The sequence below is a fragment of the Crinia signifera genome, chromosome 7, assembly GCF_055691185.1.
Source record: "Crinia signifera chromosome 7, ASM5569118v1, whole genome shotgun sequence".
NCBI classification, from domain to species: domain Eukaryota; kingdom Metazoa; phylum Chordata; class Amphibia; order Anura; family Myobatrachidae; genus Crinia; species Crinia signifera.
In genome coordinates, this window is record NC_139223.1 from 126,642,138 (window position 1) to 126,656,164 (window position 14,027).

At 44.1% G+C, this 14,027-nt stretch overlaps 1 protein-coding gene across 4 annotated transcripts in view; it reads right to left on the bottom strand.

The window, feature by feature from the left end:
* TTLL4 (tubulin tyrosine ligase like 4) overlaps positions 1 to 14,027 on the bottom strand; it is a 55,731-nt gene that overhangs the window by 17,945 nt on the left and 23,759 nt on the right. For all 4 annotated transcript variants that reach the window (XM_083153745.1, XM_083153743.1, XM_083153744.1 and 1 more), the window contains exons 6-12: positions 10,358 to 10,468; positions 8,745 to 8,821; positions 8,450 to 8,644; positions 8,223 to 8,305; positions 7,734 to 7,862; positions 6,264 to 6,386; positions 5,964 to 6,062 (exon numbers count right to left, since the gene is read on the bottom strand). In XM_083153745.1, coding sequence (XP_083009871.1) covers positions 5,964 to 6,062; positions 6,264 to 6,386; positions 7,734 to 7,862; positions 8,223 to 8,305; positions 8,450 to 8,644; positions 8,745 to 8,821; positions 10,358 to 10,468 — 817 coding nt within the window. The remainder of the gene's footprint in view (positions 1 to 5,963; positions 6,063 to 6,263; positions 6,387 to 7,733; positions 7,863 to 8,222; positions 8,306 to 8,449; positions 8,645 to 8,744; positions 8,822 to 10,357; positions 10,469 to 14,027) is intronic.

Genomic DNA, 14,027 nt, shown 5'->3' on the forward strand with positions numbered 1-14,027 from the left:
TACTGTATTATGCCATTATCCGGGAAATGTCCATCCACTCCTGGGGTTTTGCTGCCTCGTCAGTGGTCGGACTCCTTCAAATACTTAGGTATTCTCATCTCTAATGACCATAGACAATTTATACCATTAAATCTTGATCCTGGTAACAAATCTCCGTTCTAAAATACATATTTGGACTAAGTTGCCGCTAATGTTGACTGATCGGGAAAACCTAGTCAAAATTGTTTTCCAGCCCAAACTACTGTACATTCTACAACAATCCCCGATGTACATTCCCCATAAAGTTTTCCATACAATTAATGGCTTGCTTTCTTCCCTCATTTGGGCTCAAACGTCCACGCATAAAGCTCACTGTACTGACGCGCCCTAGAGACAGAGGTTGTTTAGGACTCCCGGCACTTAGGATCTAATATTATGCAGCCCAATTGTTGTTCATTGGACAATGGCTTACTGAAGATGAACCCTCTACCCATCATACCCAACTTCTTTTACAAACTTGCCCCACTCTCTCCCCTTACAAATACTACTCAGTGCTGGTACTAGCTTTACCAATGTCCCCTTAATTAGACAAGCAATCTTGATTTGGAAACCGGTCCATCTCTTGCTGGGTGGGAGGGGCTGGGACCCTGAAACCACACTACACAACCATCTTTGCTTACCTGAATTAGCTTAGCTACAAGTTGCAGCGGTCTGGGCTAAGTGGGGTATCTCATCGTTAGGCGATATATACATGGATGGTGTCCTCAAAACCTTTCAATCACTGCACGCTGATTTTTCTGTACCAAACTCCTACTTTTTTAGATATCTTCAGCTGCGCCATGCCCTTTCTGCCCAATTTTAAGCCACACAACCGACTATTGGATTCCCCAGTGAAAACCATGGTGGTGAATTCCCCCAAAGTCCACTTAATGGATTCTAGTATTCTACTATATGTCCACTCAGAAAATTTGTCCCGACTTCGTGCTACTTGGGAATCTGATTTGGGCCCCCTAGATGATAAAGTTTGGGAACTGGCACTCGCCGGCCCCCGCATCTCTACATTAACTATTCGGTTCCAACAAATACAGTTTTTTTATTCTCCATCGTATATATTACACACCTGACAAGTTATACCGATTAGGTAGCATCACTGCCCGAACCCGTCCTAAATGTGGTACTCTAGATGGCTCCTTCTGGCACCTACTTTGGTCTTGCCCCCGTATAACATCCTTTTGGTGAAGAGTCATCAACATTATGATACATACAAGTATCCCGAGCGAAACCCTTACACCTACAGTATGTTTACTGGCCTCACTTGAGGATGACACCAACTAATCGTTCTATAATAAACTTATGTACTCTAGCTAAGGTGTGTATTGCCAGAACCTGGCTTGCTAAAAACTCCCAACATACAAGCCTGGCTTAACTTGGTCAATGAAAGTATATCTCATGAGAAATTTACATATCTTGCTAGAAAACCTGGCCACAGATTTAATGCTATTTGGTCCAGATGGACAGACTTGCAATACGCAACTCCCATTACATAGATCCTCTCTGTCAATGAATGGGCACGATCGCCACTGACCATTGTCTACATGTACTTATATTAGTTAATTGATTCTATGTTGAGATTGTATTTTTACTTTCTATGCCTTCTCACTGTTCCACATTGTATCTACCTCTCGTGCCATGATACCACGTCATATCTACTTGTTCAAACTTATCCCTCTTAACATACTGATTGTTAACAGACACACTTAAGCATAGGTTTGTTCTATTTACAATTTTTTCTTTTGTCGTTGTATGTACAATTAACAAACTTTCAATAAAAATGATTGCATTATAAAAATCATCCTAGCCAGACTGCCACAAAGGAGTCCACTATCTGTGCCCTTATCATGCAGTACAAGTAGGGTTACCACCCGTCCGGCATTACTCCGGTAATTAAGACTGGCATCCGCAGTGGTGGAGTTATAAAATGTCCAGGAATAGGCTGCTGCTAGCTGGCTTTTCCCATCTGCAATCAGTCCCTGTTCAAATAGTCTATTTCTCAGTGCAAATGAATTGACTTAATCACATCCCATGCCCAGCAAATCTACTCCTACATTCCCTCAGACAGATCTAGCTTTCTCTCCCTCTTCCATAACCCCCTGCACGCACATAGTTGTACAGACAAGGCAAGAAGCAGGCACTTAGCTGACGCAGTGTCCAGGCTACCCTGTACTGCAATCTGATCTGAGAATGTTATCTGCACAACTTGTCAGCTACTTTTATAGGCTGCAGACATGCACAACACGGCTGAAATGTGACTACTAAGCTACTACTTGTTTCCACATAGAAAACTAACCAAGGCATTTTAATCCTCAGTGCTTTCCATAGAGAGGACAGCAGGACTTCCCCTGCAACCATTTAAGTGCAAGGGGCAGGAGGGATTATACAAAAATGATGGCCAGTATTAAGACAGACAAGGAGCATGGTCACCAGGATGTAGGCTTGTACACATCTTTGCAGCCAAACTACTTATACAATTGGTTTTACTACAGTGCTCATTATCCCCCTTCTATAATAGGGGCACAGGATCCATCTGAAGGTAGCTGTATGGACAAATCAATCAATACCCAGTCAGTTAAAATACTGGCTTATGTCCTATTTCCATCCAGGTACATCATTTCAACTGAAAGTGGACAGGAGGTCTTGTATGGGTCATTGGGTTGACATGTGAAAAAAAGGTAGACATGGGTAACGCCAACAGGGTCAAACGGTCGACACAAGCATTAATTAGACAATGGGAAGGTTTACATGTTTTCACTTTTTTTGTACCAATGTTGACACGAACGTATCTGTGCGCCGCGTCCCATTGCACTGCACTTGCCACGCTCTGCCCACTATTCTCTTCTCTTTCGACACCCTAGTAAATAGTACACCATGAAATATCACCTGCCAGTGCCCCCCCCCCCCCCCCAAAAAAAGTGAAAAACTCACATCAACCTTTCCATTGTTGAACCAATGCTTGTGTTGACATTTTGACACGTCATGTGTCGACCTAACGACGTATACCATCTGTATATGTACACTCTGGTTTCACACTGAACACAAACATGCAAAAGCACTTGTACCAAAATCATATCTGTCCCTTAACCCCTTCCCGACATTTGACGTACATTTACGTCATGGCCGGGATGTACTTCCCGACACATGGCATAAATGTACGTCATGACTTTAAACTGTCACTGCGTCTAGAGACGCAGTGACAGAGGGACGATGTCTGCTGTCCCTGACAGCAGACATGTCCCTGCATGCCCAGGGGGGGCTGCGATGCCGCCCCCCCGTCGGCGATCGCTGTGATTGGCTGTTCAGTGTGTACAGCCATTCACAGCGTTTTCCTGTGTTACCAGCGAATCAGACGCTCGGTAACACAGGTGTCAATCACCGCCGGGCGTCAGGGGGCATGAGGGGGTCATCGGTGACGATGACACCTCACCCCACCCTCACCCCACCTGCCCCCAAGGCTGTGATTGGTCCGTGGGACCCACGGACCAATCACAGCCAAGGCGCGACATTTAAACTACCGGTGACTGCGCTGCAGACGCCATTCCGGTCTGGAATAGCGTGCAGAGCGGTCACCGTGCCTATCTGCCGTGATACTGACCTGATCCTTGCTAATACTTACCTGATCCTTGCAAATACCTTACCTGATCACCTGATCACTGCTTGTAGCGTGCTGGACGCTTCCTGGATCTGACTTCTTGGGACTTCCTGCTGCTGCTGCAGTGTGATAGAGAGATAGAGAGATAGAGAGATAGATAGAGAGATAGTGACAGAGAGAGCTATATTTTGTGTCTGCTACCCCCCCTTTTTGGGGGTGCAGGTTTTTTTTATATATAAATAACTGTCAGTGCTGCTGCTGCAGTGTCATAGAGTGATAGATAGTGATAGATAGTGATAGATAGTGAGAGAGAGAGAGATTTGTGTCTGCTACCCCCCCTTTTTGGGGGTGCAGGTTTTTTTTTATATATATAACTGTCAGTGCTGCTGCTGCAGTGTCATAGAGTGATAGATAGTGATAGATAGTGAGAGATAGAGAGAGATAGTGACAGAGAGTGATAGAGAGTGTATATTTTGTGTCTGCTACCCCCCCTTTTTGGGGGTGCAGGTTTTTTTTTATACATATAACTGTCAGTGCTGCTGCTGCAGTGTCCTAGAGTGATAGATAGTGATAGATAGTGAGAGATAGTGACAGAGAGTGATAGAGAGTGTATATTTTGTGTCTGCTACCCCCCCTTTTGTGCTGATCAGTATATCTGTGCTGATCAGCAACTTTTTGGGGGCGCAGGTTTTTTTTTTTATATATATACCTGTCAGTTGCTGCCAGTTGCACTGTCAGTTGCACTGTCAGTTGCACCAAAGGTTGTGCACCTGCTGCCCCTCACTGGTAATCAGTGTCGCATCACTGATCACCTTTTTTTTTTTGAGAGTGCTATGGGGTCTTTTTTTAATTTTTTTTTTTACACACACTGTGATTTTGTGGGTGTCCTGTGGCCACTGTGCGCTGATCAGTGACGTACATCACTGATCAGCTTTTTCGGCACAGGGTTGATCTATTTTTTTTTTTTTATCAAATTCCTGTTGCCTTTGAGCACTGTTCAGTGACGGACGTTACTGACCAACATCTGTGCTCAATTTTTGGCGCAGGACCTTTTTTTTTTGTTTTTTTTTAACCCCTTCAATTTTTTTTTTTTTTTATTGGGATCAAATTCCTGTATAAAGTATTTTTTTTTTTTCTGCACTACATACACACTACACACTACATACCCCCCGGGTTGAAATAAAGTTTGTACCCCCCCCTACACTATACACGTGTTGAAACATTTCACTACCAGTAACACAAAAATAAAAATGGCATCCCAAATGTCATCCCAGTCATCCAGAAGAATGTATTCAGCGGAGGAGGCATATGCCATGATTGCCTCTGACTCTGACACAGCCAGTGATGCAAGCGGGGAATTTGAAGGATTTGTCTTAAGCTCCTCTTCCTCCTCTGGTGATGAGGGACCCCCTCAAAGACGCCCCCGTAGAGCAGCTGAGACCCCCCCAATAATTGATCTCGTATGGACCCCACCACCAGACAATTTTGAGCCCCAGGTTCCTGAGTTTTTGGCCATGCCAGGAATCCAATTTGATTCCACAGGTCTCAGAGAAATTGACTTTCAAATCATTTTTCTCTGATGATTTTATAAATTTAATGGTGGACCAAACTAATTTATATGCCTAGCAGTTTATTGCTCAAAACCCCACGTCATCATTTGCTAGGTGGACCCCTGTAGATGCAGTAGAGATGATGACGTTTTGGGGTCTGGTGTTTCATATGGGCATAGTAAAAAAGCCAGAAATTAGGCAATATTGGAGTACAGATGTTCTGTACAGCACCCCACTTTACCGTATGGCCATGACCCGGACTACAAGTCCCTCAAAGTCACATCAGAACTGAACTGGTCCCTAAAAAAATCAGTGTTTGAAATTTTCTTGAAAATTTGAGAATTTGCTATTCATATTGTAAGCCTCCTAGTGTCCAAAAAAAATTAAAAGGAAGTTGAAATAATGATGGATACATAAAGTAGACATATGGTCTATGTTAGTTATTAACTATTTTTAATGGTATGATTATTTGTCTCACAAGCAGAAAATTTAACATTTTGCAAATTGCTAAATTTTCCATTTTTTTCCGACATTTTGGTATTTTTCACAAAAAAACACAGACTGTATCGACGAAAATTTACCACTAACTTGAAGTACAATGTGTCACGAAAAAAACAATCTCAAAATCACTGGGATAAGCAAAAGCAAAAAAAAGTTATCCCCACTTAAGTGATACCTGTCAGATTTGAAAAAAAGGGCTCTGTCAGGAACGCAAAAACTGGCTCTGTCAGGAAGGGGTTAATGCTACAGACAGAAGACTCATGTGTGCCAAGTGTTAGTAGACTTACGCAATAATAGTCTTCACAACCATCTCTTTGATCTGCTCCCAGATCTTGTCACTGCTGAAACCCTTCTGGTTGAGGTAGGCCCACAATGCCTTTAGTGCCCTGCACAATGGGGGAAACAAACAAAGGTCTGATTAGTGACAACACATTAATGCTGGGTCTCTGTACTCCAACACCCATTCGCTTCCACTCCATGAAATGAAGTCTCAGGAATGTATATGTCAACTACGAGTGTATATTTATATATAGTATTTTGTACAGCAACATACACAGACACTTTAAAACACAAGGCTATCTTTGTACCATTTGTGCCCCTGACAAGCAGTCTCATCCGTGTTGGCCTTGTAATCCGCATTTTTTTTATTCACACTGTAGTTTGTCAAGTGCATAAACTTATTACTTAGGCTTTTCATGGACATGGAATACCTGTATAAAAAAAAAAAAAAAAAAAAAAAAAATAATGAATATCTGATCAAAAGAGAAGATAAACATACAGGTGAGCTTGCAGAGGATTTACCACCATCAATAAAACAGATGCAGGGCATTCTGGGGTGTGTAGTTCAATAACATCTGGAGTGTCAAGGTTAGCCATCACTGTCCTAGATGTTCTGAGCCAAACATCCCCAACTGATATTATTATTAGGATCAGCTACATACAAGTGCCTCCCCAATTATGGAGGATACCCTCTGCCACAATAGGTATGGCCCGGGGCCACACACACACACACGGATCGACAGTAGAACAATGTAAACATGCTTGGGATAGGCATATTGATATTCTTACAAAGAAATAAGGATCAAATATGGTTTGAGGTAACAGGTTTAAAAAAAGGGCAGACTAGATGGGCCAAGTGGTTCTTATCTGCCTGCTGTTTCTATGTTTCTCCTTGCACTCTGATCGCTTAGTAATGGGTCTGTATGCGCTTAGTGTGTATGCACATATGAGATTTAGGGGAGTATCCTATTAGCCAAAAGTAACTCACCACATATCCCTGGAGCCAATGTAATCAGCCCTAACTGCGGGCAATTATTGAGTTTATGCCCCATGTGCCAGAATATCCGATACTTGAGCGGACCACAAGTCCAGAACCATCCCCAGGTCCAATGCAAGATCTAACAATGGGCTATAACTGGATAGCCCAACCATATCATTGGCCTAAAATCACAATATTAGCCCATTTTGCTGCGCATTAATTTATCGCTGGCAATCGGATATTCAGCAAGCAGCGTAGATCAATCTAGCAGGCCCGATTCAGCAAGCAGCGCAGATCTACCACCCAACAGACAGAGATTTTGGCAGATCTGCACGTGTGCAAGGCTGTAGTTGCAATGCGCTACAGGGGCAGCAGCGGACCACTGCAAAGACTGCAACGTGGTCCCAAAGCAGGAGTGTCCAGACTATTTGGGGGGGGTTGTAGAGACCACATGATATCACACACAGCTGCTGCAACCCACAACATGGACATACTGCATCTGGCTTTGCAGCAAGGTTGCACAGACAGGGGTAGTGTGACTTGCAGGGCGGGACCTGGCATGCAGGGCACCCTTGCCCGGTGTTGGGTGCCCCCTGCAGTCCATCACTTTGTTGTGGTCTTGGGAATACTCTCAACTACAACCCAAGCTGAATCAGACCCAATTCAGGGTTTGATTCAGCGGATCCAAACTGAAGAACAATTTGAGGGCTCTAAAAATACACAGAGCGCGCACCGACACAGAAGTTATTGAATGAAACAAAGTCTGGAAAGACAAAAAAAAAAAGTATAAGACACATACTTGCAGCTAGCAAATCGCACCAGGCCATCAGTAAACAGGTACACTCTGAGGGGGTCATATGAAGTCACGTAAACATAAATTCGCAAGTCAAACTTGCTCCCACTGATGAGGTAGGGTTTGTGCAGGTATCTGTAGGAAGAGATGGTCCAGACTGAATGTTTCTCCAACACACTGTACATTCTATTAGTTCAGGCTGTGCAATGCAGAATCCAATCTGCCCATTCTATCGGCACCAGTGTTACTACATTGCTTTGGTCTGCACTGTTACATCCCCAATAAACCACAATAAGAACCTTATGTCTGCACACTCCACTTTCTTTAAAAAAAATAAAAAAAATCTATCCATCATTTGTAAGAAGTGATTCAGGCATTTACTATACATTAAATTAAAAATGCACCTGAGGTTTCTTATTTTAAATCAATAAATAGCAATATGAATCTTCTCCTGAAATATAACCCATGGTTGTGAAGCCTGGACATGTAACTTACCGCTGTACCAGCAGCGGTCTCTTCTTTGGAAGCTGGCTCCATTTGTGTATAACCTGGATCCCCATTCCTCTGGCCGATGCTGGCTAAAGACACAAGGCAAGGCGAATCAGCCACTGACTGCAATAGGAAATGCTAATTCTTTTGTATTATCTCTGCACATAATGGTTTGCTAGGCAAGAAAGTGAGACCGCTACCACTGGGGCAGCCTCAAGGGATACGGAACGTACCGGTTTTACAATCCATTTCTGTCGTGTGCCACCCTCCTCCCAGGCTTTCCTCAGCAGCTTAATGTCTTGAGACAGAACAAAAGACTGGGGGAAGAAGTTAAACTCTTTCCTTCCATATCGAGCCTGCATCTTTGACAGGTTTCTCCACAGGCGATCTTTCCTGCCAATCTGGAAGGACCCCGGAAAATGATTCAGCTGGTCCAGGGAGGGGGAGAATAAAACAAAGAGTGAACGCCACGTAACAGTATTTTACAATAAATCTAGAAAAAGCACTCTACGAAAGAATATTGGTTACCTTCTGGTAAGCTCTGATATTTTTGAAGGCTGTAGACTTCATGTGATGACCCCAACAACCCAACCAATCATGATTTTCTGCAACAACAAAAAAAGCAATTACCAAAAAAAAAAAAAACAACACATGAAAAAATCCAATTCCCACCCATAATACCAAAGCTACAAAAATTAGATACAAACTTAAGGTCATGTCAAAACCAGTCCAATAGTCTAAAGCTGGGTACAAACTAAACAGGCGTGGCTAAACTATGGCCCTTCATGCCTTGCCACAGTTTTGCCATTAGGGAATGCTAAAACTATAGCAAGGCATGCTGGGATATGTAGGTTCACAACAGCTGGAGGGCCCCAGTTTGGTCAGGTCTGCACTAGACTAGACTATAGATCGATCGCATGATCCAGCCGATTGGAGCAACATTGGATACATCGTCTACTGTACCCATATACCCAGGCACACTCCTGCTGCTTGCTAGCTGCACTCTGCCAAGATATGGATTGCAAGGGAATGCCAAAGAACGCAGCCAGTCGCATGACTCCACACACACAAAATATCTAGTGTTTACAATATATGGTTAAGATAATCACAATTTAGTTTAGTGTGTACGCACCTTTAGTTCACATCATCTGCCTTAATCTTAGCTTGATACTACATAGTTTGTGAACACTGTATGCTTATTGCTATTGTGACAGCATTAATAGGTTTGTAATGTTTGTCACACTACAGCAGTTAAGCAGGGATCCAGTCCAGGTTTTGGTTGCAGCTCTGTCAAGCTGACCTGTGAGGGGCTTTTAAAAATGGGCCCTGGAGACCAATCCAATGCTCTGGACGATGAAATAGCAGCCCAAGTGATAGGCTGGGGTGTGGGCATTGTGGCCATTGGAAGGCTGTACCAACTTGTGAGAAGCTTGGGAACTGTGCTGCTGATTACCTGTATGCTGCTTTGCGCTATATTGGTTAATATCCTGACTGCTGTGTAGAAAATAAAGAGCGCTGTTGTACTCTTTCCTGGTTTATGCAATCCTTGTCAAACTTTGCATCTAATAATGAATATCAGGGCAAGACCTGCGCTATTTACCAGTTTTGCTCTAGTGCCTTCCCTTCAATGTATACATCAATGTAAGAGCTGGCATCAGCTCCTACCATTACGTGTTAAGTGATGGCAAAGGAGTATCGGGAGAAAATCACGCACTATGGGAAAGGGGACTGATGGAAGTGAAATATAGATGCTTTAGGAGACTCAATCCAATTTCTGATGGCAAATACCACACTGTTTGTCAAAACGGGACCACGGGATGTTCAGTGCAAGCTATTGAATCAATATAAAGACAGATATTTAAAAGGCTTGATTTTTAACCAAACCTAATCATTAAGTGCCAGGTCTTTACTAAATAAGGACATGTCAGACAGACACGGCCAAATATAGAAAACGAGGTGCCAGTACATGGATTCCAGCTTTTAATAAAGCTTAAATCCCCCTGTTTAGGGGGGGGGGGGGGGGTCATTTATGGCAACCACTCCCAACGTAGCCCAATCTAGAAACCGAACTGATAGAGGCTCGATATAATTACATTCCTTTCTTTAAATTATGAAGAACTCCATTTCTGTTACATACTCACTTTTGGTGACACGAAAGTGAGACCTTGCAATAGTTTGTTTCACTACAATCGGCGTCACAGTGCTCATTTTCCATTTCATCAGCTTCCGTTGGGCCCAAGGCAGCGGCTCAACTAAAAACAAAAGATTTTGTTAAGCGAAAAAGGAATCCTACATTACAAGCAGATTAAAGGGTCACACTCATTCATAGCACACAATGCACAAGGTAAGTAGATACATCTAGGATGCTGCAAGATCTACCCATCTGCCAGCCTTCTAAGGCTCCTTACCATGCTCTGTGTGTATATCTGCACTCATCACAAGAAATGTAAGTTAGCAGCTACCATAGATTGGTGGGTCGCACTGCGCTCATATGTTGTGGAGCTGCTGTCCTTACAAGGTATCTGGCCTTCTATTTGTATTGTGCAGTATGTCGATATCAAACGCTCCCCTCATATAGTGGTAGTTTTCCCCTTACCCATGTGCTAGTCAATCATACCATAAGCTGGTCAACAGTCACCAAAATGTATTTAACATCAAGATTATTGAAATAGCCTACTAATACCCTTTCACATAGAAAATGCCGTGTCCCACCCGAGATTTGGACACTGGTTCGACCCAGAAGTGACCAGACATTTGCGAGGTGAAGCTCCCACAGCGACCCAGCATTAAGCCGGGTCGATGATGTCATCAGGTGGTGGGGGCGGATGCAGCGATTTGAGCTGACACGGTCTCCTCCCTATAGTGTGAACGTGACCAGGGTTGCTGGACCCAGGGTACCTGTTCAAACAGCACCGTAACCCAGGATTAAACTTTCTTTTATCCCGTGTGCCGGGTTGCTGGATCCGGGATTTTTCAAAAGGCTCTTTCACACTGCAGAGTGACCCAGGTCGACCTGGCAAAAACCCAGGTCGGACTTGGTTATTTGTGCGATGTGAAAGCAATAGTCTGAATATGAATTGCAAACTCTAGGGAAGCCTCCAAACGCTAATGTCCTTCAGCTACAGAAGGAAGAGACCTTACTACTACAGAAGTCATATCTGCCACGTAGTGGATGTTATACAGAGGGAATTAAACAGCCACAGCATTTGGGCACGTAGGGCAATGCTATACCAAACTCCAAACTTAAAAACAGGTCTGGAAAATAATTGTAGATACAGACCACATTATCTTCTAAACATATTTATGCATACAATATAATTGTGATCTGAACACTACTGACCGGATCAACCTCACATTGCCTTAAGATGTAGCAGCTTTAAATAGAGGAAGGAGGTCCCTGCTCGCAAGTTTACAATCTATATCAATCCCAATGCGCGCTCCCGTGTGGACCCACTGTAAGAGTGATCAGCATTATGCTTATGGTAATGTATAATTGGCTATGTAAATTTAGCCATTGCCCAGGAGGCTGTTATAATACGTTTTTACTGGAGCATCAATTGTAACTTTATAAATAAATATTCCATATTCCCATTATCGTGGAGTGGGACAGGTCTAGGACCGGTCTCTGATGTTCCAATAACCCAGAGAAATTCTACTTCGTCCCACTGTCTCCTGCTATGCATAATGGGATTGTTGGGTTTTTATTTCCCTATTTTTAAATTTCTTTGAAATGTTTTTTACTTGTAACTAACTTTTAGCAATATATCTTGTAACTTTCTTGTGTACTTTTCTCTGTAACATGAGTTTACAACTTAAATTAAATATTCTTACATTTTAGTTTCGGTGTCTGTTGCTATACAGCTCAAGCCTCAGAAATATTTGAAAGCACGCTACCATAATATTGATAAGTTTTGGTGTCTGAAGAACCAGAGCTGCCGTGGACTAGGTCCAAAAGGTACTTTTGTTGGTGGCAAGCAGAAAATAGTGTTGAAAGAGACACACACTTGGGTATCCAGTAACGGTGTCACGGGGCAAGGATTCGCAGATTGACTTATCTGGGAAATCGCTGTGCCTAGGATTGTGACAAACTGGGGCAGTAAAGCAGCCCAGACACGCTGCTATGTGAGCTGACCCGATGTGTGCTTTGAGGTGCGCGCTCCCGCGCACCTCATCGCACAGTACAAAAAGTATGTGCTTGCACATACGTTTTGTACCTAGTTCTCATCAAATCGCATCGCATTGCATGCACAACGTGTGCACATGCAATGCAATGCGATTTGATCGATGCTAGTACAGCACGGAAAGCACGCCCATAAAGCAGCGTGTATGGGCTGCTTAAGGATGGTTTAATGGTTAGCATTACTGCCTCACAGCACTGAGGTCATGGGTTCGATTCCCACCATGGCTCTAACTGTGCGGAGTTTGTATATTCTCCCAGTACTTGCGTGGGTTTCGTCCGAGTACTCCGGCTTCCTCCCAAAATCCAAAAATATACTGGTAGGTTAATTGGTTTCCAACAAAATTAACCCTAGAATGTCTGTGTGTGCGTGTACATGTGGTAGGGAATATAGATTGTAAGCTCCACTGGGGCAGGGACTGATGTGAATGTTCAAATATTCTCTGTAAAGCGCTGCGGAATATGTATGTGCTATATAAGAAACGGTACTTGTTTCCTATCTGGGCGGCCACGATTTTAATCGCGGGCATCGGGGGTAAAATCTGGGCCATCGCGGCCGATAAAAAAAATCGGCTGCGATGGGCCAGACGCGATGCCCGCGATTTTCCCATAGAGAACAATGTTAAATGCCTCAATTTACCCGCGATGACCGCGATTTACCATAGGAAACAATGTTAAATGGATCAATTTCCCCAAATTATCATAGGGAACAATGGGAAATGGGGCAAAAACACCCCTGAACATAAAAAATGTCCCCCCAAAAGTAGTTGACGCCACCCCGCCATCAACGTGAACCCGAAGCGTGGCAAGCGCAGCGAGCCCGTGAGGGGCGGCGGTACGCGTCCTCCGACCTTTTCATGCCCTACTATCCACTAGGGCGTGGAGAGAGAATAGAATAGTGTGGCGAGCGCAGCGAGCCACCGAGCCCGAAGCGTGGCGAGCGCAGCGAGCCCCGCGAGGGGACGCGGATACCTTCACAGGTAAACGCGTCCCTTCGCGGGCTTCCCAGGTGTCCGCGTCGCCATGGACACCTGGGAAGCCCGCGAGGGGACGCGTATAACTGTGAAGGTATCCGCTCGCCACGCTTCGGGCTCGGTGGCTCGCTGCGCTCGCCACACTATTCTATTCTCACTCCACGCCCTAGTGGATAGTAGGGCATGAAAAGGTCGGAGGACGCGTACCGCCGCCCCTCGCGGGCTCGCTGCGCTCGCCACGCTTCGGGTTCACGTTGATGGCGGGGTGGCGTCAACTACTTTTGGGGGGACATTTTTATGTTCAGGGGTGTTTTTGCCCCATTTCCCATTGTTCCATATGATAATTTGGGGAAATTGATCCATTTAACATTATTTCCTATGGTAAATCGCGGTCATCGCGGGTAAATTGGGACATTTAACATTGGTCCCTATGTAAAATCGCGGTAATCGCGTCGGTCGCATCGCATGTCATTATAATGGCATACGATGTACCCGCGATAGGCGCCCAGATAGGAAACAAGTACCTAAGAAACTTACTAAATAAATAAACTGACACTTTGCACTGATCCATTCCTGGAGTCAGTCACGGTATGCTCACTATGGCCCTTATTGTAGTTGACTCGAACGGATGCGTATTTCGGACGGCCACAGAGTGTTCTT